Genomic DNA, 23,359 nt, shown 5'->3' on the forward strand with positions numbered 1-23,359 from the left:
TTTCCTCTCAGTAACATCACCTGTATGAAATTTAAAAATGATGTTGAAACCAATCCATAGTTTTATCACCCAACAGTATTTTAACCACAACACACGTGTCCTATCTTTTTCTTCAGATGCACTGTGATCTCATCTATCCCAGCTGGAAAAACCAAAACATTTCAGTGTAACGGAATGGTAGGCCGTTATGTGAACATTGTGATTCCAGGAAGAAGAGAGTATCTGACACTGTGTGAGGTGGAAGTTTACGGTGAACCTTCAGCTGGTGAGTTGTATAATATAAATTGTTGTGTAGATGAATTTGAGTAGATAATCACACAAAAGTTTCAATCAAATATGCTGACTGCTTGTTCTATGTTTTCCATGGTTATATCAACCCATGTAATGATTATGTGCCTCTTTCAAGTTACTATATATGGTAGTACTATAGTATAGTAGTATAGTAGTACTACTAGTATAGAATTAGAAATTCTGCTGAGAACAATGAATATTTTTTTCATCCAACATTATTTTAAGTATAACACACTTTTGCCGTCTTGTTCATCAGGTGGTAAACCTCCAACTATCACTGGTGAGTTGTACCGTATAAAATGTTGTGTAGATGTCTTTGAGTAGATGATCGAACAAAAATTTAAATCAAATATGCTGACTGCTAGTTCTATGTTCTACTTGGTCAAAACAAGCCATTTTATGTTTCTGAGCCTTCTTCAAACTATCTTATATTTCAAAAAAATAAACTTTGTCCAGGTACGAATATTGCCAGAGGTGGAAAAGTGACTCAGTCTACACTGTTTGGGAAAGCTGTGCCTGAAAGGGCCATTGATGGGAATCGTGCTAGCAACTGGGGACAAGGATCCTGTACCCACACACAAAAGAATCTCAAACCATGGTGGAGACTGGATCTCCAGAAGTTGTATAAAATCAACACTGTCACCATCACCAATAGAAAGGATTGTTGCCATGATAGAATCAATGGAGCTGAGATCCGCATTGGGAATTCTCTCAGTGACAACGGCAACGCAAATCCCAGGTAGCAACCCTGTCCGTTTTATATTAGGTTTAAACATTTGATACCTGTCAGGTGAGTTACAATCAGGTACTGGACTGGTTATGTCCATCATTTAAAACAGACAGCATTGTGTTTCCTCTCAGTAACATCACCTGTATGAAATTTAAAAATGATGTTGAAACCAATGCATAGTTTTATCACCCAACAGTATTTTAACCACAACACACGTGTCCTATCTTTTTCTTCAGATGCACTGTGATCTCATCTATCCCAGCTGGAACAACCAAAACATTTCAGTGTAACGGAATGGTAGGCCGTTATGTGAACATTGTGATTCCAGGAAGAAGAGAGTATCTGACACTGTGTGAGGTGGAAGTTCATGGTGAACCTACAACTGGTGAGTTGTATAATATAAATTGTTGTGTAGATGAATTTGAGCAGATAATCACACAAAAGTTTCAATCAGATATGCTGACTGCTTGTTCTGTGTTGTACTTGGTCAAAACAAGCCATTTTATGTTTCTGTGCCTTCTTTAAACTACCTTATATTTCAAAAAATGAACTTTGTCCAGGTACGAATATTGCGAGTGGTGGAAAAGTGACTCAGTCTACACTGTATGGGAAAGCTGTGCCTGAAAGGGCCATTGATGGGAATCGTGCTAGCAACTGGGGACAGGCATCCTGTTCCGCCACAATGAATAATCCCAAGCCATGGTGGAGACTGGACCTCCTGAAGTCGTATGAAATCAACACTATCACAATCACCAACAGAGGAGATTGTTGCCCCAATAGAATCAATGGAGCTGAGATCCGCATTGGAAATTCTCTCAGTGACAACGGCAACGCAAATCCCAGGTAGCAACCCTGTCCGTTTTATATTAGGTTTAAACATTTGATACCTGTCGGGTGAGTTACAATCAGGTACTGGACTGGTTATCTCCATCATTTAAAACAGACATCATTATGTTTCCTCTCAGTAACATCACCTGTATGAAATTTAAAAATGATGTTGAAACCAATCCATAGTTTTATCACCCAACAGTATTTTAACCACAACACACGTGTCCTATCTTTTTCTTCAGATGCACTGTGATCTCATCTATCCCAGCTGGAAAAACCAAAACATTTCAGTGTAACGGAATGGTAGGCCGTTATGTGAACATTGTGATTCCAGGAAGAAGAGAGTATCTGACACTGTGTGAGGTGGAAGTTTACGGTGAACCTTCAGCTGGTGAGTTGTATAATATAAATTGTTGTGTAGATGAATTTGAGTAGATAATCACACAAAAGTTTCAATCAAATATGCTGACTGCTTGTTCTATGTTTTCCATGGTTATATCAACCCATGTAATGATTATGTGCCTCTTTCAAGTTACTATATATGGTAGTACTATAGTATAGTAGTATAGTAGTACTACTAGTGTAGAATTAGAAATTCTGCTGAGAACAATGAATATTTTTTTCATCCAACATTATTTTAAGTATAACACACTTTTGCCGTCTTGTTCATCAGGTGGTAAACCTCCAACTATCACTGGTGAGTTGTACCATATAAAATGTTGTGTAGATGTCTTTGAGTAGATGATCGAACAAAAATTTAAATCAAATATGCTGACTGCTAGTTCTATGTTCTATTTGGTCAAAACAAGCTATTTTATGTTTCTGAGCCTTCTTCAAACTATCTTATATTTCAAAAAAATAAACTTTGTCCAGGTACGAATATTGCGAGTGGTGGAAAAGTGACTCAGTCTACATTGTATGGGAAAGCTGTGCCTGAAAGGGCCATTGATGGGAATCGTGCTAGCAACTGGGGACAGGCATCCTGTTCCGCCACAATGAATAATCCCAAGCCATGGTGGAGACTGGACCTCCTGAAGTCGTATGAAATCAACACTATCACAATCACCAACAGAGGAGATTGTTGCCCCAATAGAATCAATGGAGCTGAGATCCGCATTGGAAATTCTCTCAGTGACAACGGCAACACAAATCCCAGGTAGCAACCCTGTCCGTTTTATATTAGGTTTAAACATTTGATACCTGTCGGGTGAGTTACAATCAGGTACTGGACTGGTTATCTCCATCATTTAAAACAGACAGCATTATGTTTCCTCTCAGTAACATCACCTGTATGAAATTTAAAAATGATGTTGAAACCAATCCATAGTTTTATCACCCAACAGTATTTTAACCACAACACACGTGTCCTATCTTTTTCTTCAGATGCACTGTGATCTCATCTATCCCAGCTGGAAAAACCAAAACATTTCAGTGTAACGGAATGGTAGGCCGTTATGTGAACATTGTGATTCCAGGAAGAAGAGAGTATCTGACACTGTGTGAGGTGGAAGTTTACGGTGAACCTTCAGCTGGTGAGTTGTATAATATAAATTGTTGTGTAGATGAATTTGAGTAGATAATCACACAAAAGTTTCAATCAAATATGCTGACTGCTTGTTCTATGTTTTCCATGGTTATATCAACCCATGTAATGATTATGTGCCTCTTTCAAGTTACTATATATGGTAGTACTATAGTATAGTAGTATAGTAGTACTACTAGTATAGAATTAGAAATTCTGCTGAGAACAATGAATATTTTTTTCATCCAACATTATTTTAAGTATAACACACTTTTGCCGTCTTGTTCATCAGGTGGTAAACCTCCAACTATCACTGGTGAGTTGTACCGTATAAAATGTTGTGTAGATGTCTTTGAGTAGATGATCGAACAAAAATTTAAATCAAATATGCTGACTGCTAGTTCTATGTTCTACTTGGTCAAAACAAGCCATTTTATGTTTCTGAGCCTTCTTCAAACTATCTTATATTTCAAAAAAATAAACTTTGTCCAGGTACGAATATTGCCAGAGGTGGAAAAGTGACTCAGTCTACACTGTTTGGGAAAGCTGTGCCTGAAAGGGCCATTGATGGGAATCGTGCTAGCAACTGGGGACAAGGATCCTGTACCCACACACAAAAGAATCTCAAACCATGGTGGAGACTGGATCTCCAGAAGTTGTATAAAATCAACACTGTCACCATCACCAATAGAAAGGATTGTTGCCATGATAGAATCAATGGAGCTGAGATCCGCATTGGGAATTCTCTCAGTGACAACGGCAACGCAAATCCCAGGTAGCAACCCTGTCCGTTTTATATTAGGTTTAAACATTTGATACCTGTCAGGTGAGTTACAATCAGGTACTGGACTGGTTATGTCCATCATTTAAAACAGACAGCATTGTGTTTCCTCTCAGTAACATCACCTGTATGAAATTTAAAAATGATGTTGAAACCAATGCATAGTTTTATCACCCAACAGTATTTTAACCACAACACACGTGTCCTATCTTTTTCTTCAGATGCACTGTGATCTCATCTATCCCAGCTGGAACAACCAAAACATTTCAGTGTAACGGAATGGTAGGCCGTTATGTGAACATTGTGATTCCAGGAAGAAGAGAGTATCTGACACTGTGTGAGGTGGAAGTTCATGGTGAACCTACAACTGGTGAGTTGTATAATATAAATTGTTGTGTAGATGAATTTGAGCAGATAATCACACAAAAGTTTCAATCAGATATGCTGACTGCTTGTTCTGTGTTGTACTTGGTCAAAACAAGCCATTTTATGTTTCTGTGCCTTCTTTAAACTACCTTATATTTCAAAAAATGAACTTTGTCCAGGTACGAATATTGCGAGTGGTGGAAAAGTGACTCAGTCTACACTGTATGGGAAAGCTGTGCCTGAAAGGGCCATTGATGGGAATCGTGCTAGCAACTGGGGACAGGCATCCTGTTCCGCCACAATGAATAATCCCAAGCCATGGTGGAGACTGGACCTCCTGAAGTCGTATGAAATCAACACTATCACAATCACCAACAGAGGAGATTGTTGCCCCAATAGAATCAATGGAGCTGAGATCCGCATTGGAAATTCTCTCAGTGACAACGGCAACGCAAATCCCAGGTAGCAACCCTGTCCGTTTTATATTAGGTTTAAACATTTGATACCTGTCGGGTGAGTTACAATCAGGTACTGGACTGGTTATCTCCATCATTTAAAACAGACAGCATTATGTTTCCTCTCAGTAACATCACCTGTATGAAATTTAAAAATGATGTTGAAACCAATCCATAGTTTTATCACCCAACAGTATTTTAACCACAACACACGTGTCCTATCTTTTTCTTCAGATGCACTGTGATCTCATCTATCCCAGCTGGAAAAACCAAAACATTTCAGTGTAACGGAATGGTAGGCCGTTATGTGAACATTGTGATTCCAGGAAGAAGAGAGTATCTGACACTGTGTGAGGTGGAAGTTTACGGTGAACCTTCAGCTGGTGAGTTGTATAATATAAATTGTTGTGTAGATGAATTTGAGTAGATAATCACACAAAAGTTTCAATCAAATATGCTGACTGCTTGTTCTATGTTTTCCATGGTTATATCAACCCATGTAATGATTATGTGCCTCTTTCAAGTTACTATATATGGTAGTACTATAGTATAGTAGTATAGTAGTACTACTAGTGTAGAATTAGAAATTCTGCTGAGAACAATGAATATTTTTTTCATCCAACATTATTTTAAGTATAACACACTTTTGCCGTCTTGTTCATCAGGTGGTAAACCTCCAACTATCACTGGTGAGTTGTACCATATAAAATGTTGTGTAGATGTCTTTGAGTAGATGATCGAACAAAAATTTAAATCAAATATGCTGATTGCTAGTTCTATGTTCTACTTGGTCAAAACAAGCTATTTTATGTTTCTGAGCCTTCTTCAAACTATCTTATATTTCAAAAAAATAAACTTTGTCCAGGTACGAATATTGCGAGTGATGGAAAAGTGACTCAGTCTACATTGTATGGGAAAGCTGTGCCTGAAAGGGCCATTGATGGGAATCGTGCTAGCAACTGGGGACAGGCATCCTGTTCCGCCACAATGAATAATCCCAAGCCATGGTGGAGACTGGACCTCCTGAAGTCGTATGAAATCAACACTATCACAATCACTAACAGAGGAGATTGTTGCCCCAATAGAATCAATGGAGCTGAGATCCGCATTGGAAATTCTCTCAGTGACAACGGCAACACAAATCCCAGGTAGCAACCCTGTCCGTTTTATATTAGGTTTAAACATTTGATACCTGTCGGGTGAGTTACAATCAGGTACTGGACTGGTTATCTCCATCATTTAAAACAGACAGCATTATGTTTCCTCTCAGTAACATCACCTGTATGAAATTTAAAAATGATGTTGAAACCAATCCATAGTTTTATCACCCAACAGTATTTTAACCACAACACACGTGTCCTATCTTTTTCTTCAGATGCACTGTGATCTCATCTATCCCAGCTGGAAAAACCAAAACATTTCAGTGTAACGGAATGGTAGGCCGTTATGTGAACATTGTGATTCCAGGAAGAAGAGAGTATCTGACACTGTGTGAGGTGGAAGTTTACGGTGAACCTTCAGCTGGTGAGTTGTATAATATAAATTGTTGTGTAGATGAATTTGAGTAGATAATCACACAAAAGTTTCAATCAAATATGCTGACTGCTTGTTCTATGTTTTCCATGGTTATATCAACCCATGTAATGATTATGTGCCTCTTTCAAGTTACTATATATGGTAGTACTATAGTATAGTAGTATAGTAGTACTACTAGTATAGAATTAGAAATTCTGCTGAGAACAATGAATATTTTTTTCATCCAACATTATTTTAAGTATAACACACTTTTGCCGTCTTGTTCATCAGGTGGTAAACCTCCAACTATCACTGGTGAGTTGTACCGTATAAAATGTTGTGTAGATGTCTTTGAGTAGATGATCGAACAAAAATTTAAATCAAATATGCTGACTGCTAGTTCTATGTTCTACTTGGTCAAAACAAGCCATTTTATGTTTCTGAGCCTTCTTCAAACTATCTTATATTTCAAAAAAATAAACTTTGTCCAGGTACGAATATTGCCAGAGGTGGAAAAGTGACTCAGTCTACACTGTTTGGGAAAGCTGTGCCTGAAAGGGCCATTGATGGGAATCGTGCTAGCAACTGGGGACAAGGATCCTGTACCCACACACAAAAGAATCTCAAACCATGGTGGAGACTGGATCTCCAGAAGTTGTATAAAATCAACACTGTCACCATCACCAATAGAAAGGATTGTTGCCATGATAGAATCAATGGAGCTGAGATCCGCATTGGGAATTCTCTCAGTGACAACGGCAACGCAAATCCCAGGTAGCAACCCTGTCCGTTTTATATTAGGTTTAAACATTTGATACCTGTCGGGTGAGTTACAATCAGGTACTGGACTGGTTATCTCCATCATTTAAAACAGACAGCATTGTGTTTCCTCTCAGTAACATCACCTGTATGAAATTTAAAAATGATGTTGAAACCAATGCATAGTTTTATCACCCAACAGTATTTTAACCACAACACACGTGTCCTATCTTTTTCTTCAGATGCACTGTGATCTCATCTATCCTAGCTGGAAAAACCAAAACATTTCAGTGTAACGGAATGGTAGGCCGTTATGTGAACATTGTGATTCCAGGAAGAAGAGAGTATCTGACACTGTGTGAGGTGGAAGTTCATGGTGAACCTACAACTGGTGAGTTGTATAATATAAATTGTTGTGTAGATGAATTTGAGCAGATAATCACACAAAAGTTTCAATCAAATATGCTGACTGCTTGTTCTATGTTTTCCATGGTTATATCAACCCATGTAATGATTATGTGCCTCTTTCAAGTTACTATATATGGTAGTACTATAGTATAGTAGTATAGTAGTACTACTAGTATAGAATTAGAAATTCTGCTGAGAACAATGAATATTTTTTTCATCCAACATTATTTTAAGTATAACACACTTTTGCCGTCTTGTTCATCAGGTGGTAAACCTCCAACTATCACTGGTGAGTTGTACCGTATAAAATGTTGTGTAGATGTCTTTGAGTAGATGATCGAACAAAAATTTAAATCAAATATGCTGACTGCTAGTTCTATGTTCTACTTGGTCAAAACAAGCCATTTTATGTTTCTGAGCCTTCTTCAAACTATCTTATATTTCAAAAAAATAAACTTTGTCCAGGTACGAATATTGCCAGAGGTGGAAAAGTGACTCAGTCTACACTGTTTGGGAAAGCTGTGCCTGAAAGGGCCATTGATGGGAATCGTGCTAGCAACTGGGGACAAGGATCCTGTACCCACACACAAAAGAATCTCAAACCATGGTGGAGACTGGATCTCCAGAAGTTGTATAAAATCAACACTGTCACCATCACCAATAGAAAGGATTGTTGCCATGATAGAATCAATGGAGCTGAGATCCGCATTGGGAATTCTCTCAGTGACAACGGCAACGCAAATCCCAGGTAGCAACCCTGTCCGTTTTATATTAGGTTTAAACATTTGATACCTGTCGGGTGAGTTACAATCAGGTACTGGACTGGTTATCTCCATCATTTAAAACAGACAGCATTGTGTTTCCTCTCAGTAACATCACCTGTATGAAATTTAAAAATGATGTTGAAACCAATGCATAGTTTTATCACCCAACAGTATTTTAACCACAACACACGTGTCCTATCTTTTTCTTCAGATGCACTGTGATCTCATCTATCCCAGCTGGAACAACCAAAACATTTCAGTGTAACGGAATGGTAGGCCGTTATGTGAACATTGTGATTCCAGGAAGAAGAGAGTATCTGACACTGTGTGAGGTGGAAGTTCATGGTGAACCTACAACTGGTGAGTTGTATAATATAAATTGTTGTGTAGATGAATTTGAGCAGATAATCACACAAAAGTTTCAATCAAATATGCTGACTGCTTGTTCTGTGTTGTACTTGGTCAAAACAAGCCATTTTATGTTTCTGTGCCTTCTTTAAACTACCTTATATTTCAAAAAATGAACTTTGTCCAGGTACGAATATTGCGAGTGGTGGAAAAGTGACTCAGTCTACACTGTATGGGAAAGCTGTGCCTGAAAGGGCCATTGATGGGAATCGTGCTAGCAACTGGGGACAGGCATCCTGTTCCGCCACAATGAATAATCCCAAGCCATGGTGGAGACTGGACCTCCTGAAGTCGTATGAAATCAACACTATCACAATCACCAACAGAGGAGATTGTTGCCCCAATAGAATCAATGGAGCTGAGATCCGCATTGGAAATTCTCTCAGTGACAACGGCAACGCAAATCCCAGGTAGCAACCCTGTCCGTTTTATATTAGGTTTAAACATTTGATACCTGTCGGGTGAGTTACAATCAGGTACTGGACTGGTTATCTCCATCATTTAAAACAGACATCATTATGTTTCCTCTCAGTAACATCACCTGTATGAAATTTAAAAATGATGTTGAAACCAATCCATAGTTTTATCACCCAACAGTATTTTAACCACAACACACGTGTCCTATCTTTTTCTTCAGATGCACTGTGATCTCATCTATCCCAGCTGGAAAAACCAAAACATTTCAGTGTAACGGAATGGTAGGCCGTTATGTGAACATTGTGATTCCAGGAAGAAGAGAGTATCTGACACTGTGTGAGGTGGAAGTTTACGGTGAACCTTCAGCTGGTTAGTTGTATAATATAAATTGTTATGTAGATGAATTTGAGTAGATAATCACACAAAAGTTTCAATCAAATATGCTGACTGCTTGTTCTATGTTTTCCATGGTTATATCAACCCATGTAATGATTATGTGCCTCTTTCAAGTTACTATATATGGTAGTACTATAGTATAGTAGTATAGTAGTACTACTAGTATAGAATTAGAAATTCTGCTGAGAACAATGAATATTTTTTTCATCCAACATTATTTTAAGTATAACACACTTTTGCCGTCTTGTTCATCAGGTGGTAAACCTCCAACTATCACTGGTGAGTTGTACCATATAAAATGTTGTGTAGATGTCTTTGAGTAGATGATCGAACAAAAATTTAAATCAAATATGCTGACTGCTAGTTCTATGTTCTACTTGGTCAAAACAAGCTATTTTATGTTTCTGAGCCTTCTTCAAACTATCTTATATTTCAAAAAAATAAACTTTGTCCAGGTACGAATATTGCGAGTGGTGGAAAAGTGACTCAGTCTACATTGTATGGGAAAGCTGTGCCTGAAAGGGCCATTGATGGGAATCGTGCTAGCAACTGGGGACAGGCATCCTGTTCCGCCACAATGAATAATCCCAAGCCATGGTGGAGACTGGACCTCCTGAAGTCGTATGAAATCAACACTATCACAATCACCAACAGAGGAGATTGTTGCCCCAATAGAATCAATGGAGCTGAGATCCGCATTGGAAATTCTCTCAGTGACAACGGCAACGCAAATCCCAGGTAGCAACCCTGTCCGTTTTATATTAGGTTTAAACATTTGATACCTGTCGGGTGAGTTACAATCAGGTACTGGACTGGTTATATCCATCATTTAAAACAGACAGCATTATGTTTCCTCTCAGTAACATCACCTGTATGAAATGTAAAAATGATGTTGAAACCAATCCATAGTTTTATCACCCAACAGTATTTTAACCACAACACACGTGTCCTATCTTTTTCTTCAGATGCACTGTGATCTCATCTATCCCAGCTGGAAAAACCAAAACATTTCAGTGTAACGGAATGGTAGGCCGTTATGTGAACATTGTGATTCCAGGAAGAAGAGAGTATCTGACACTGTGTGAGGTGGAAGTTTACGGTGAACCTTCAGCTGGTGAGTTGTATAATATAAATTGTTGTGCAGATGAATTTGAGTAGATAATCACACAAAAGTTTCAATCAAATATGCTGACTGCTTGTTCTATGTTTTCCATGGTTATATCAACCCATGTAATGATTATGCGCCTCTTTCAAGTTACTATATATGGTAGTACTATAGTATAGTAGTATAGTAGTACTACTAGTATAGAATTAGAAATTCTGCTGAGAACAATGAATATGTTTTTCATCCAACATTATTTTAAGTATAACACACTTTTGCCGTCTTGTTCATCAGGTGGTAAACCTCCAACTATCACTGGTGAGTTGTACCGTATAAAATGTTGTGTAGATGTCTTTGAGTAGATGATCGAACAAAAAATTAAATCAAATATGCTGACTGCTAGTTCTATGTTCTACTTGGTCAAAACAAGCTATTTCATGTTTCTGAGCCTTCTTCAAACTATCTTATATTTCAAAAAAATAAACTTTGTACAGGTACGAATATTGCCAGAGGTGGAAAAGTGACTCAGTCTACACTGTATGGGAAAGCTGTGCCTGAAAGGGCCATTGATGGGAATCGTGCTAGCAACTGGGGACAAGGATCCTGTACCCACACACAAAAGAATCTCAAACCATGGTGGAGACTGGATCTCCAGAAGTTGTATAAAATCAACACTGTCACCATCACCAATAGAAAGGATTGTTGCCATGATAGAATCAATGGAGCTGAGATCCGCATTGGGAATTCTCTCAGTGACAACGGCAACACAAATCCCAGGTAGCAACCCTGTCCATTTTATATTAGGTTTAAACATTTGATACCTGTCGGGTGAGTTACAATCAGGTACTGGACTGGTTATCTCCATCATTTAAAACAGACAGCATTATGTTTCCTCTCAGTAACATCACCTGTATGAAATTTAAAAATGATGTTGAAACCAATGCATAGTTTTATCACCCAACAGTATTTTAACCACAACACACGTGTCCTATCTTTTTCTTCAGATGCACTGTGATCTCATCTATCCCAGCTGGAAAAACCAAAACATTTCAGTGTAACGGAATGGTAGGCCGTTATGTGAACATTGTGATTCCAGGAAGAAGAGAGTATCTGACACTGTGTGAGGTGGAAGTTCATGGTGAACCTACAGCCTGTGAGTTTTACCACATAAAATGTTTTGTAGATACATTTGAACAGATAATCACACAAACATTTTCATGAAATATGTTCACTGTTCCTCAAACTACCTTTGATTTCAAATTTCTAATTTCTGGCAGATACAAATATTGCTGTGTTTGGAAAAGCAACTCAGTCCTCACTGCATGGAAACGCTTTGCCTGAAAGGGCCATTGATGGGAATCGTGCTAACAACTGGGGACAAGGATCCTGTACCCACACACAAAAGAATCTCAAACCATGGTGGAGACTGGATCTCCAGAAGTTGTATAAAATCAACACTGTCACCATCACCAATAGAAAGGATTGTTGCCATGATAGAATCAATGGAGCTGAGATCCGCATTGGGAATTCTCTCAGTGACAACGGCAACGCAAATCCCAGGTAGCAACCCTGTCTGTTTTATATTAGGTTTAAACATTTGATACCTGTCGGGTGAGTTACAATCAGGTACTGGACTGGTTATGTCCATCATTTAAAACAGACAGCATTATGTTTCCTCTCAGTAACATCACCTGTATGAAATTTAAAAATGATGTTGAAACCAATCCATAGTTTTATCACCCAACAGTATTTTAACCACAACACACGTGTCCTATCTTTTTCTTCAGATGCACTGTGATCTCATCTATCCCAGCTGGAACAACCAAAACATTTCAGTGTAACGGAATGGTAGGCCGTTATGTGAACATTGTGATTCCAGGAAGAAGAGAGTATCTGACACTGTGTGAGGTGGAAGTTCATGGTGAACCTACAGCCTGTGAGTTTTACCACATAAAATGTTTTGTAGATACATTTGAACAGATAATCACACAAACATTTTCATGAAATATGTTCACTGTTCCTCAAACTACCTTTGATTTCAAATTTCTAATTTCTGGCAGATACAAATATTGCTGTGTTTGGAAAAGCAACTCAGTCCTCACTGCATGGAAACGCTTTGCCTGAAAGGGCCATTGATGGGAATCGTGCTAGCAACTGGGGACAAGGATCCTGTACCCACACACAAAAGAATCTCAAACCATGGTGGAGACTGGATCTCCAGAAGTTGTATAAAATCAACACTATCACCATCACCAATAGAAAGGATTGTTGCCATAATAGAATCAATGGAGCTGAGATCCGCATTGGAAATTCTCTCTGTGAAAATGGCAATGCAAATCCCAGGTAGCAACCCTGTCCGTTTTATATTAGGTTTAAACATTTGATACCTGTCGGGTGAGTTACAATCAGGTACTGGACTGGTTATCTCCATCATTTAAAACAGACAGCATTATGTTTCCTCTCAGTAACATCACCTGTATGAAATTTAAAAATAATGTTGAAACCAATGCATAGTTTTATCACCCAACAGTATTTTAACCACAACACACGTGTCCTATCTTTTTCTTCAGATGCACTGTGATCTCATCTATCCCAGCTGGAACAACCAAAACATTTCAGTGTAACGGAATGGTAGGCCGTTATGTGAACATTGTGATTCCAGGAAGAAGAGAGTATCTGACACTGTGTGAGGTGGAAGTTTACGGTGAACCTTCAGCTGGTGAGTTGTATAATATAAATTGTTGCTTAGATGAATTTGAGCAGATAATCACACAAACATTTTCATAATTTATGCTGACTGCTTGTTCTATGTTTTCCATGGTTATATCAACCCATGTAATGATTTTGTGCCTCTCTCAAACTACTATATATAGTAGTACTATAGTATAGTAGTATAGTAGTATACTAGTAAAGAATTAGAAATACTGTTGAGAACCATGAATATGTTTTTCATCCAACATCATTTTAAGTATAACACATTTTTGCCGTCTTGTTCATCAGGTGGTAAACCTCCAACTAACACTGGTGAGTTGTACCGTATAAAATGTTGTGTAGATGTCTTTGAGTAGATGATCGAACAAAAATTTTAATCAAATAGTCTGACTGCTTGTTCTATGTTCTACTTGGTCAAAACAAGCCATTTTATGTTTCTGAGCCTTCTTCAAACTACCTTATATTTCAAAAAAATAAACTTTGTCCAGGTACGAATATTGCCAGAGGTGGAAAAGTGACTCAGTCTACACTGTATGGGAAAGCTGTGCCTGAAAGGGCCATTGATGGAAATCGTGCTAGCAACTGGGGACAAGGATCCTGTACCCACACACAAAAGAATCTCAAACCATGGTGGAGACTGGATCTCCAGAAGTCGTATAAAATCAACACTGTCACCATCACCAATAGAAAGGATTGTTGCCATGATAGAATCAATGGAGCTGAGATCCGCATTGGGAATTCTCTCAGTGACAACGGCAACGCAAATCCCAGGTAGCATCCCTGTCCGTTTTATATTAGGTTTAAACATTTGATACCTGTAGGGTGAGTTACATTCAGGTACTGGACTGGTTATCTCCATCATTTACAACAGACAGCATTGTGTTTCCTCTCAGTAACATCACCTGTGTAAAATAAAAAGATTATGTTGAAACTAATGCACAGTTTTATCACCCAACAGTTTTGTTGTTTCTTTCCTTATTTAGTAGATATGGATTTCATGTTTACTACCACTCTGTGTAGCTGATATTTGTTAATGGTTAATTAGAAGGACCACAGGAAGAATATCATGTAACCTATGTTATGTTTGCCGCCACTCTAAGTGGCTTATATCATGTAATTGTCAATGATTAAGTGAAAAGACCCCAGGAAGAATAGCCAATGCTATATGCAAAAGCTAATGGGGATCTAATAAAAACAAACAAACAAACAAACAAACAGTATTTTAACCACAACACACGTGTCCTATATTTTTCTTCAGATGCACTGTGATCTCATCTATCCCAGCTGGAAAAACAAAAACATTTCAGTGTAACGGAATGGTAGGCCGTTATGTGAACATTGTGATTCCAGGAAGAAGAGAGTATCTGACACTGTGTGAGGTGGAAGTTTATGGTGAACCTTCAGCTGGTGAGTTGTATAATATAAATTGTTGTGTAGATGAATTTGAGCAGATAATCACACAAAAGTTTCAATCAAATATGCTGACTGCATGTTCTGTGTTTTCCATGGTTATATCAACCCATGTAATGATTTCGTGCCTCTTTCAAACTACTATATATAGTAGTACTATAGTATAGTAGTATACTTGTATATAATTAGATTTACTGTTGAGACCAATGAATATTTTTTTCATCCAACATTATCTTAAGTAGAACGCATTTTTGCCATCTAGTTCATCAGGTGGTAAACCTCCAACTATCACTGGTGAGTTGTACCGTATAAAATGTTGTGTAGATGCCTATGAGCAGATGATCGAACAAAAGGTTTAATCAAATATGCTGACTGCTAGTTCTATGTTCTACTTGGTCAAAACAAGCCATTTTATGTTTCTGAGCCTTCTTCAAACTACCTTACATTTCAAAAAAATTTACTTTATCCAGGTATGAATATTGCAAGAGGTGGAAAAGTGACTCAGTCTACACTGTATGGGAAAGCTGTGCCTGAAAGGGCCATTGATGGGAATCGTGCTAGCAACTGGGGACAAGGATCCTGTACCCACACACAAAAGAATCTCAAACCATGGTGGAGACTGGATCTCCAGAAGTTGTATAAAATCAACACTGTCACCATCACCAATAGAAAGGATTGTTGCCATGATAGAATCAATGGAGCTGAGATCCGCATTGGGAATTCTCTCAGTGACAACGGCAACGCAAATCCCAGGTAGCAACCCTGTCCGTTTTATATTAGGTTTAAACATTTGATACCTGTCGGGTGAGTTACAATCAGGTACTGGACTGGTTATCTCCATCATTTTAAACAGACAGCATTGTGTTTCCTCTCAGTAACATCACCTGTGTAAAATAAAAAGATTATGTTGAAACTAATGCACAGTTTTATCACCCAACAGTATTTTAACCACAACACACGTGTCCTATCTTTTTCTTCAGATGCACTGTGATCTCATCTATCCCAGCAGGAAAAACCAAAACATTTCATTGTAACGGAATGGTAGGCCGTTATGTGAACATTGTGATTCCAGGAAGAAGAGAGTATCTGACACTGTGTGAGGTGGAAGTTCATGGTGAACCTACAGCCTGTGAGTTTTACCATATAAAATGTTGTGTAGATAAATTTGAACAGATAATCACACAAACATTTTCATGAAATATGTTCACTTCAAACTACCTTTGATTTCAAATTTCTAATTTTTGACAGATACAAATATTGCTGTGTTTGGAAAAGCAACTCAGTCCTCACTGCATGGAAACGCTTTGCCTGAAAGGGCCATTGATGGAAATCGTGCTAGCAACTGGAAACAAGGATCCTGTACCCACACACAGAATGATCTTAAACCATGGTGGAGACTAGACCTCCTGAGGTCATATACTATTTCCTTTGTCAAGATAACCAACAGAAAAGATTGTTGTCACAACAGGATCAATGGAGCTGAAATCCGCATTGGAAGTTCTCTCAGTGACAACGGCAACGCAAATCCCAGGTAGCAATACATTCCATAGCATATTAGGTTTAAGTAGTTGATACCTGATGGATGCGTTACAATCCGGTATCATTCTGGTCATCTTCATCATTTGCAAAGAGACACCATTATGTTTCACCTCAGTTACATCATCAGTATACAATTAAAGCCGCAAGCAGTGTTGGGGCGGGACCTCGCACCCTTGCGCACGTCGGGCTGTGGCGAAGCGGAAAGGTTTCCGTTAGGGACATTTAAATGCTTTCAGATCCAGGCATTTATCGGACACTGCAATAAGTAGATATTACATTACACACACACATACACACACACACACTCACACACTCACCCCCCCCCCCGTCTGTCTGTCTGTGTAGACATTTAGACTGAGCAACTGAAATTAACTGCCAACACTTTGATGAGTCAAACAGGAGAGGAATGTATTTTCAGTGAAACCTGTAGATAGCTTTGTAGGTCATGCTCTTGTACTTTGGTTTGATCTTGACTTTGTCAGTGAAATAGTTGATAGACTGTACAGATATCTAAAAACATATTAACAATACAGTCAATAAACTTGAAACAGAAAACTGAGGCACCTTTTCCTCATCAGGTATCATGAATCTATACAAGTTTTCTTCACTGGGTGGCACACTAAAACCACAAATTAATCTGGATAGCTGCAGAGCACAAATGAATCCTGAAGATTGTTTGACTTCATTATCTACTGCAATCCTCTGAAACTGTAACTTGTTATGATAAAATAGTCATCAAGATGACACAGAAATACGTATATAAATAAACATGGTCAAAATTAAAAATACAAATATATTTCTATAGGTTACAACTAGTGGCAACATAATTCAGTGCTTCAACTTGTGCCAGCTGCACACACACACAGAGGTTGCCATGGTAGTTAACGAGGGGACAGCATGACAACAGAGTCAACAGGGAGAGTAAGAATGAATGGGAGAGGAATAGGGTAAACATGTGGGTGTGCAGATCAAAAAGTATAGAACATAGCCAGACCAAATTACACACATCTATAGATTATTATATTGTGGCTACATTTTGACATTTGAATGGCGTCTGTAGATGAAAGTATGCAGGAATAAATTTTGAAAAGCCTGAAAAATTGCAGAAAATCACACATTTAAGGGCACATTGTGCACTTCCTGTTTGTTTTAGGTCAGTGGTGTCAGCACATGATTTGTATGTCTTGATAAGACAAACAATTGAGTTTTGGTTTGATCTTTCTACAATATTCCTATCAGGTGTAGTGGGCATCTAAGTGTTTCAATGTGGCGCTAGAGAGCACATTTTGACACTTTTGAGGTACATTTTTCCATTTTATCAAATTTATGGCCAGACCGGATGTGGGTGGTAAATTTGGTCTGTTCTGTAGCATGTTTAAGTGGTCAAAGTTAGGGTCAAAGTGGCATTAGACTCTCCTCCCATTCATTGTCTATGGGAGCTTCTTAGCGAGGGTTTTTGGGCACTTGACATTTGAGGGATTCTAAAATCCAAACTGGACGAGTAATGAAACAGTTGTTCAAAACGTGCTAGGTCAGCTATTTCAATTTGAACCTGCCATAATGAACGCCCTCGGACAAAATGTTGTTTGTAGGAGGCCAAAAATTGCAGAGAATCATACATTTAAGGGCAAGTTGTGCTCTTCCTGTTTGATTTAAGTCAAGAGTGTCAGCACATGGTTTGTAGGTCTTGATAAGACAAACAATTGAGTTTTGGTTTGATCTTTCTACGACATTGCTATCAGGCGTAGTGGCCGGTTAAGTGTTTCTAGGTGGCGCTAGAGATCAAATTTTTTCACCAGACCTGATGTGCCTGCCAAATTTTTTGAGCAGGATTAGAGGTTAAAATTTAGGCTCAAAGAGGTGGTAGCATAATAATAAAAAAACAATACAATAACAATAGGGTTCTTGAGCCTCTGGAGTCCTCCCCCTCTTGCCTTTCGGCACAGTCCCTAATTACAAATACTATTGAGACCTATGTATAATTTTTTGTTATCTAAATAATTTTAACCGTTTTCCTATCTCGTTCAGATGCACTGTGATCTCATCTATCCCAGCTGGAACAACCAAAACATTTCAGTGTTATGAAATGGTAGGCCGTTATGTGAACATTGTGATTCCAGGAAGAAAAGAGAGTCTGACACTGTGTGAGGTGGAAGTTTATGGTGAACCTACAACTGGTGAGTTTTACCATATAAAGTGTTGTGTAGATGAATTTGAGCAGAAAATTACAACACAGTTTAAATCAAATTTCTATGCTGTCCTTGGTTAAATCAAGTCATATAATGTTTCTGTGACTTCCTCAAGCTACTTTTAATTTCAAAATGTTGAATGTTTTACAGATACGAATATTGCCTTTAGAGGAAAAGTGATTCAGTCTTCACTTTTTGGGAATGCTTTGGCTGAAAGGGCCATTGATGGAAATCGAGCTAGCCAGTGGAGACAAGGATCCTGTACCCACACACAGAAGAATCTTAAACCATGGTGGAGACTGGACATCCAGAAGTTGTATAAAATCAACACTGTCACCATCACCAATAGAAAGGATTGTTGCCACAACAGGATTAATGGAGCTGAGATCCGCATTGGAAATTCTCTCAGTGACAACGGCAACGCAAATCCCAGGTACTTTCTACATTATGTAAGGTTTAAACATTTGATACATGTTGTGTTAGTTAGTCAATTATTGCACTGGATATCATCATGATTTGAAACAGACAGCATTATGTTTCATCTCAGTAACATCATCAGTATAAAATAACAAATGATGTTGAAACCAATGCATAGTTTTATCACCCAACAGTATTTTAACCACAACACATGTGTCCTATCTTTTTCTTCAGATGCACTGTGATCTCATCTATCCCAGCTGGAACAACCAAAACATTTCAGTGTAACGGAATGGTAGGCCGTTATGTGAACATTGTGATTCCAGGAAGAAGAGAGTATCTGACACTGTGTGAGGTGGAAGTTTATGGTGAACCTATTTCTGGTGAGTCTTACCATATAAAGTGTAGTGTACATGATTATGAGAAGATAACCATACAAAAATTTACATCAAATATGCTGCCAGTTTTCTTTTTTTGTCACTGTACTTGATTCAATCAACCCATGTATTGATTTTTATGCCTCCCTTAAACTATGTTTAACTTCAAAATATTGTACTATGTCCAGATACAAATATTGCTGTATTTGGAAAAGTGACTCAGTCTTCACTGCATGGGGAAGCTGTGCCTGAAAGGGCCATTGATGGGAATCGCGCTAGCAACTGGGGACAAGGATCCTGTACCCACACACAAAAGAATCTCAAACCATGGTGGAGACTGGACCTCAAGAAGTTGTATAAAATCAACATTGTTACCGTCACCAACAGAAGAGATTGTTGCCATAATAGGATTAATGGAGCTGAGATCCGCATTGGAAATTCTCTCAGTGACAACGGCAACGCAAATCCCAGGTAGGAACTTTGTCTGACTAATAATGAGTTGAAACATTTGATAACTGTGTGAGTTACAATCAGGTTTAGCACAGATATCATCATGATTTGCAAGCAATAAAGAATTATGTTTCCCCTCAGTAACATCATCAGTACAAAATAGCAAATACTGTATGTTTTTACATCCAACACTATTTTAACCACAGACATTTTCCTTTGTTTTTCTTCAGATGCACTGTAATCTCATCTATCCCAGCTGGTACCTCCAAAACATTTCAGTGTAATGGAATGGTAGGCCGTTATGTGAACATTGTGATTCCTGGACGAAAAGAATATCTGACACTGTGTGAGGTGGAAGTTTATGGGCAAGAGTCAGAGTATTCCTATCAATATGGTTGTGCCTGGGGTTGAAATTCTGTGGTTGAAGTTGGATTTCCTCATATAATTCATATTGTTTTTAAAGCTATTATATACATGTTTCCTCTTCTTTTCTTTTAAAGATGAACACATTGGTGATGGACTTAATATTTATATATTTCACAAATATATTCTAAGCTTTTCATGTTGGTTGGATTTTCAGTTTGAATTGCACAAGTAGGTCATAAAGCTATTAAATTAGCTCTAATGAGCTTTAATGATGATGTGATTCAACATTATCTCAAAACTCTTATCATGTACTGACATTTCAAACCAATAAAGTACTGTAGTACTGGTATTACTTGTCAAATTATTCAGAATACTCTTCAGCAATCTGTCATCTATGGAAATGATTACACTGAAAATAAATGGTGATCTCTGCTAACAGCACATTCTTTAAACCCTATTTATCCCTGGTATTATAGTCCATATTTTATTTGTTTGTATACTTTAAGCAACTAATATAAAAGAGGTGGTGTAGAGTACAGTCCTTTTCGATCGTTAAATGGTAAATGGACTGTACTTAGGGTTAGGGTTAGAGTGCTTTTACACTACATGTCACATTCACCCATTCAACACACTTTTGGCACAGCCATCAGGAGCAATTCAGGTTTCAGTACTTTGACATGCAGACTGGAGGAGTCTGGAATCGAATTAATTGATCAATCAATTTTTATTTATATAGCACCAAATCTCTACAAAAGTTATCTCAAGGCACTTTTCACATAGAGCAGATCTAGACCATACTCTTTAATTTAAAGAGACCCAATACTCCTCCATCATCAGGCACTTGGCAACAGCTGCAAGGTAAATATTCCTCTTTAACGGGAAGAAACCTCAAGCAGAATTGCTAATCTTCTGATTAGTGGATGACCCGCTTTGCCTCTTGAACCACAGCGACCCACAATCACAATAATCACAATAATATCATCAATAACTCAATATAATCTTGTCTTTCCAGTCTTGTCTTTTCTGTATTTCCCGTATCAGTTTAATAAAGTCTGCTGTGAATTCATCATCAAGAAAGGTATTATATCAGTGCGGAATATCTCTTCAATTTCACTTGCACAACTTTCACAACATCTTCCACTGTCAAGGATGGTCAGTTTTTAAACTGTGTTAAGTGTACAGAGTAATGCCAGATTTGGATCATTTATAAATTTAATGGACATACTGGACACAATTTAAATGTCAATAGGATTTCAGATGAGTGCCACATGTTTTTTGGGCAACATGTAAAAGGTGGTGCGTAGTGCGTAGGTGGCTGACTGACTTGAAATGTATTTGGTAAATGTTACATAGTATTTGGTTGATATAACCTTCCATCACCTGTCTCTCTTTTTGATGCATTACATGAGGGGATGAGGCACCAGGGGAAATCTCCCCTCTAACCATTAGTGCTTCGTGCTCCACCTAGCATTTAATCATGCTATAATCAAGAGGCTGTCCTTCCAAGAAAAATGACAGAGCCAGTCATTTTGGCAAGTAGGCCTACTCCAAACGACATATGTTTACGTTCATATGACAAAGCCCTCCAGCAGTCATAGTCATATAAGGGGATGACATCAGGTGATGTTACTGTCCAGCAACAAAATCTCCATACGTAGGTTGGGGTGGATGGATGGGTGAGAAAACACTTTAACATAAGTGACCACTGTTTGCTTCCTATTCCTAAGTAAATCTGCATGGATTTTTTAAAATCACAACCACATAGTTATTATTGTAATGTCATGACAATGAAGGTCTCCTAACCTCAAGGTGGTAGTAAGATTAACATTTCCTATGTTTCCCTAACATTACTTATTTGAACCCAATATTATCTACCCAAAACCAAATCAAGTCGTGTTTTTGCCTAACATATTTATTTTTACGTATTGATTTGTTTGTTGATTTGTTTTTGTCCTGCTGATAACTGCTAATGGGCATGAGATCAGTAAATGCTTCCTTGTGTTGTTCTGAAGTGCATGAGCCAACAGCATTTTCTTTTTCATTTGAACTTGCTGCCTTATAAACAAACACTACAATTTTAATCTATGCTCCCAAGCACGTGTCAACATACGAAACATAAGAAAAGTCTTATATTGAAACAAGAAAGTACACAAACACAATTTCACTACACACAAAAAATAGAGAGCAAACATGAACTCACATATACACATATGCACACACATTTACCATCAGAGCAAGGTCAAGCCTGACAGCAGGCAGATGAAGAGCCACTTAGGAGACCTGTCTCTTGTCTTTATCCTATGCCTCCCCTTTGAGAGTTCTACACTCAAAGAGCATATTGATAGGGAATAAACGATGAGGTCATAGTTGCACTCAGTGTCAGGTGGATGAGAAATGAACAGTATAAGTGTTAAGGTAGAGGAGAAAAGTAGAACATAATTGTGTAAAATTACAATCCATCAGATAATTAGTGTGCAATTAATCATGCAGGGGTTGCTGTCTCATCAAAGTGCCATAAACTTGCTTGAAGACTTTAGTAATGCAAGTATGAAGACATGTAATCACATCTAATGTATCCATTACATTGTATGGTAATAAATACAGTGTTCAAAATACAGCATACTGGAGCACAAAAATCCATATTAAGTTTGATTTAGAGAATACAACAGAAAACTGAAAAATGTTTCACTACAACAAAACCCAACCAACCTACCACCACACCCAAGATACACAATGCCTGGATAAACAAGGGTTGGAAATGAATGCTTTATATCATCAGAGCTTAGAAGAGGGATTGGAGATTCTGTGTGTGTTCAATATTGTTGATTCTACTCCACAGAGCAGGCCTATCACCCCTGAAAACACAGGATACCCAGTGGTTCAGCACAGATTATAAATATGCATGGAAATCAATACATATTTGGCAGTAGGGGAGAGAAAAATTGAGAAAAACACAGGAAGAGAGCAGAGGCCCGTAAATGTTCATCTTCATTTATTACAGTCATTCATTCTCTTTCTCTCTCTTCCCTCTGGTGCACATGTACACATGGTCACTTCCTATGCATGCACACACACACACACACACACACACACACACACGTAGCAAGGGAGAGGGAGAGAAAGAAAATGTCCAGATCAGCAAAGTATCCATTCTTTT

The 23,359-nt window shown here is 38.1% G+C and overlaps 2 protein-coding genes across 2 annotated transcripts in view; both read left to right on the forward strand.

Moving 5' to 3' along the window:
- LOC128366842 (uncharacterized) overlaps positions 1 to 15,223 on the forward strand; it is a 42,670-nt gene extending 27,447 nt beyond the window's left edge. The window contains exons 53-83 of the mRNA XM_053327609.1: positions 117 to 265; positions 748 to 1,030; positions 1,258 to 1,406; positions 1,582 to 1,864; positions 2,092 to 2,240; positions 2,523 to 2,546; positions 2,723 to 3,005; positions 3,233 to 3,381; positions 3,864 to 4,146; positions 4,374 to 4,522; positions 4,698 to 4,980; positions 5,208 to 5,356; positions 5,839 to 6,121; positions 6,349 to 6,497; positions 6,980 to 7,262; positions 7,490 to 7,638; positions 8,121 to 8,403; positions 8,631 to 8,779; positions 8,955 to 9,237; positions 9,465 to 9,613; positions 10,096 to 10,378; positions 10,606 to 10,754; positions 11,237 to 11,519; positions 11,747 to 11,895; positions 12,020 to 12,302; positions 12,530 to 12,678; positions 12,803 to 13,085; positions 13,313 to 13,461; positions 13,943 to 14,225; positions 14,713 to 14,861; positions 15,135 to 15,223. Of these exons, the coding sequence (XP_053183584.1) occupies positions 117 to 265; positions 748 to 1,030; positions 1,258 to 1,406; positions 1,582 to 1,864; positions 2,092 to 2,240; positions 2,523 to 2,546; positions 2,723 to 3,005; positions 3,233 to 3,381; positions 3,864 to 4,146; positions 4,374 to 4,522; positions 4,698 to 4,980; positions 5,208 to 5,356; positions 5,839 to 6,121; positions 6,349 to 6,497; positions 6,980 to 7,262; positions 7,490 to 7,638; positions 8,121 to 8,403; positions 8,631 to 8,779; positions 8,955 to 9,237; positions 9,465 to 9,613; positions 10,096 to 10,378; positions 10,606 to 10,754; positions 11,237 to 11,519; positions 11,747 to 11,895; positions 12,020 to 12,302; positions 12,530 to 12,678; positions 12,803 to 13,085; positions 13,313 to 13,461; positions 13,943 to 14,225; positions 14,713 to 14,861; positions 15,135 to 15,223 (6,310 nt within the window). The remainder of the gene's footprint in view (positions 1 to 116; positions 266 to 747; positions 1,031 to 1,257; positions 1,407 to 1,581; positions 1,865 to 2,091; positions 2,241 to 2,522; positions 2,547 to 2,722; positions 3,006 to 3,232; positions 3,382 to 3,863; positions 4,147 to 4,373; positions 4,523 to 4,697; positions 4,981 to 5,207; positions 5,357 to 5,838; positions 6,122 to 6,348; positions 6,498 to 6,979; positions 7,263 to 7,489; positions 7,639 to 8,120; positions 8,404 to 8,630; positions 8,780 to 8,954; positions 9,238 to 9,464; positions 9,614 to 10,095; positions 10,379 to 10,605; positions 10,755 to 11,236; positions 11,520 to 11,746; positions 11,896 to 12,019; positions 12,303 to 12,529; positions 12,679 to 12,802; positions 13,086 to 13,312; positions 13,462 to 13,942; positions 14,226 to 14,712; positions 14,862 to 15,134) is intronic.
- Positions 15,224 to 15,336: 113 nt separating this feature from the next.
- On the forward strand, positions 15,337 to 20,247 carry LOC128366843 (uncharacterized). The gene is made up of 6 exons (XM_053327610.1): positions 15,337 to 15,617; positions 15,845 to 15,993; positions 16,113 to 16,395; positions 18,432 to 18,580; positions 18,743 to 19,025; positions 20,067 to 20,247. The coding sequence occupies exons 1-6, from the start codon at positions 15,337 to 15,339 to the stop codon at positions 20,245 to 20,247; spliced, it is 1,326 nt and encodes a 441-aa protein (XP_053183585.1).
- Positions 20,248 to 23,359: the final 3,112 nt, after the last annotated feature.

The sequence above is a fragment of the Scomber japonicus genome, chromosome 10 (genome assembly GCF_027409825.1).
Source record: "Scomber japonicus isolate fScoJap1 chromosome 10, fScoJap1.pri, whole genome shotgun sequence".
NCBI classification, from domain to species: Eukaryota; Metazoa; Chordata; class Actinopteri; order Scombriformes; family Scombridae; genus Scomber; species Scomber japonicus.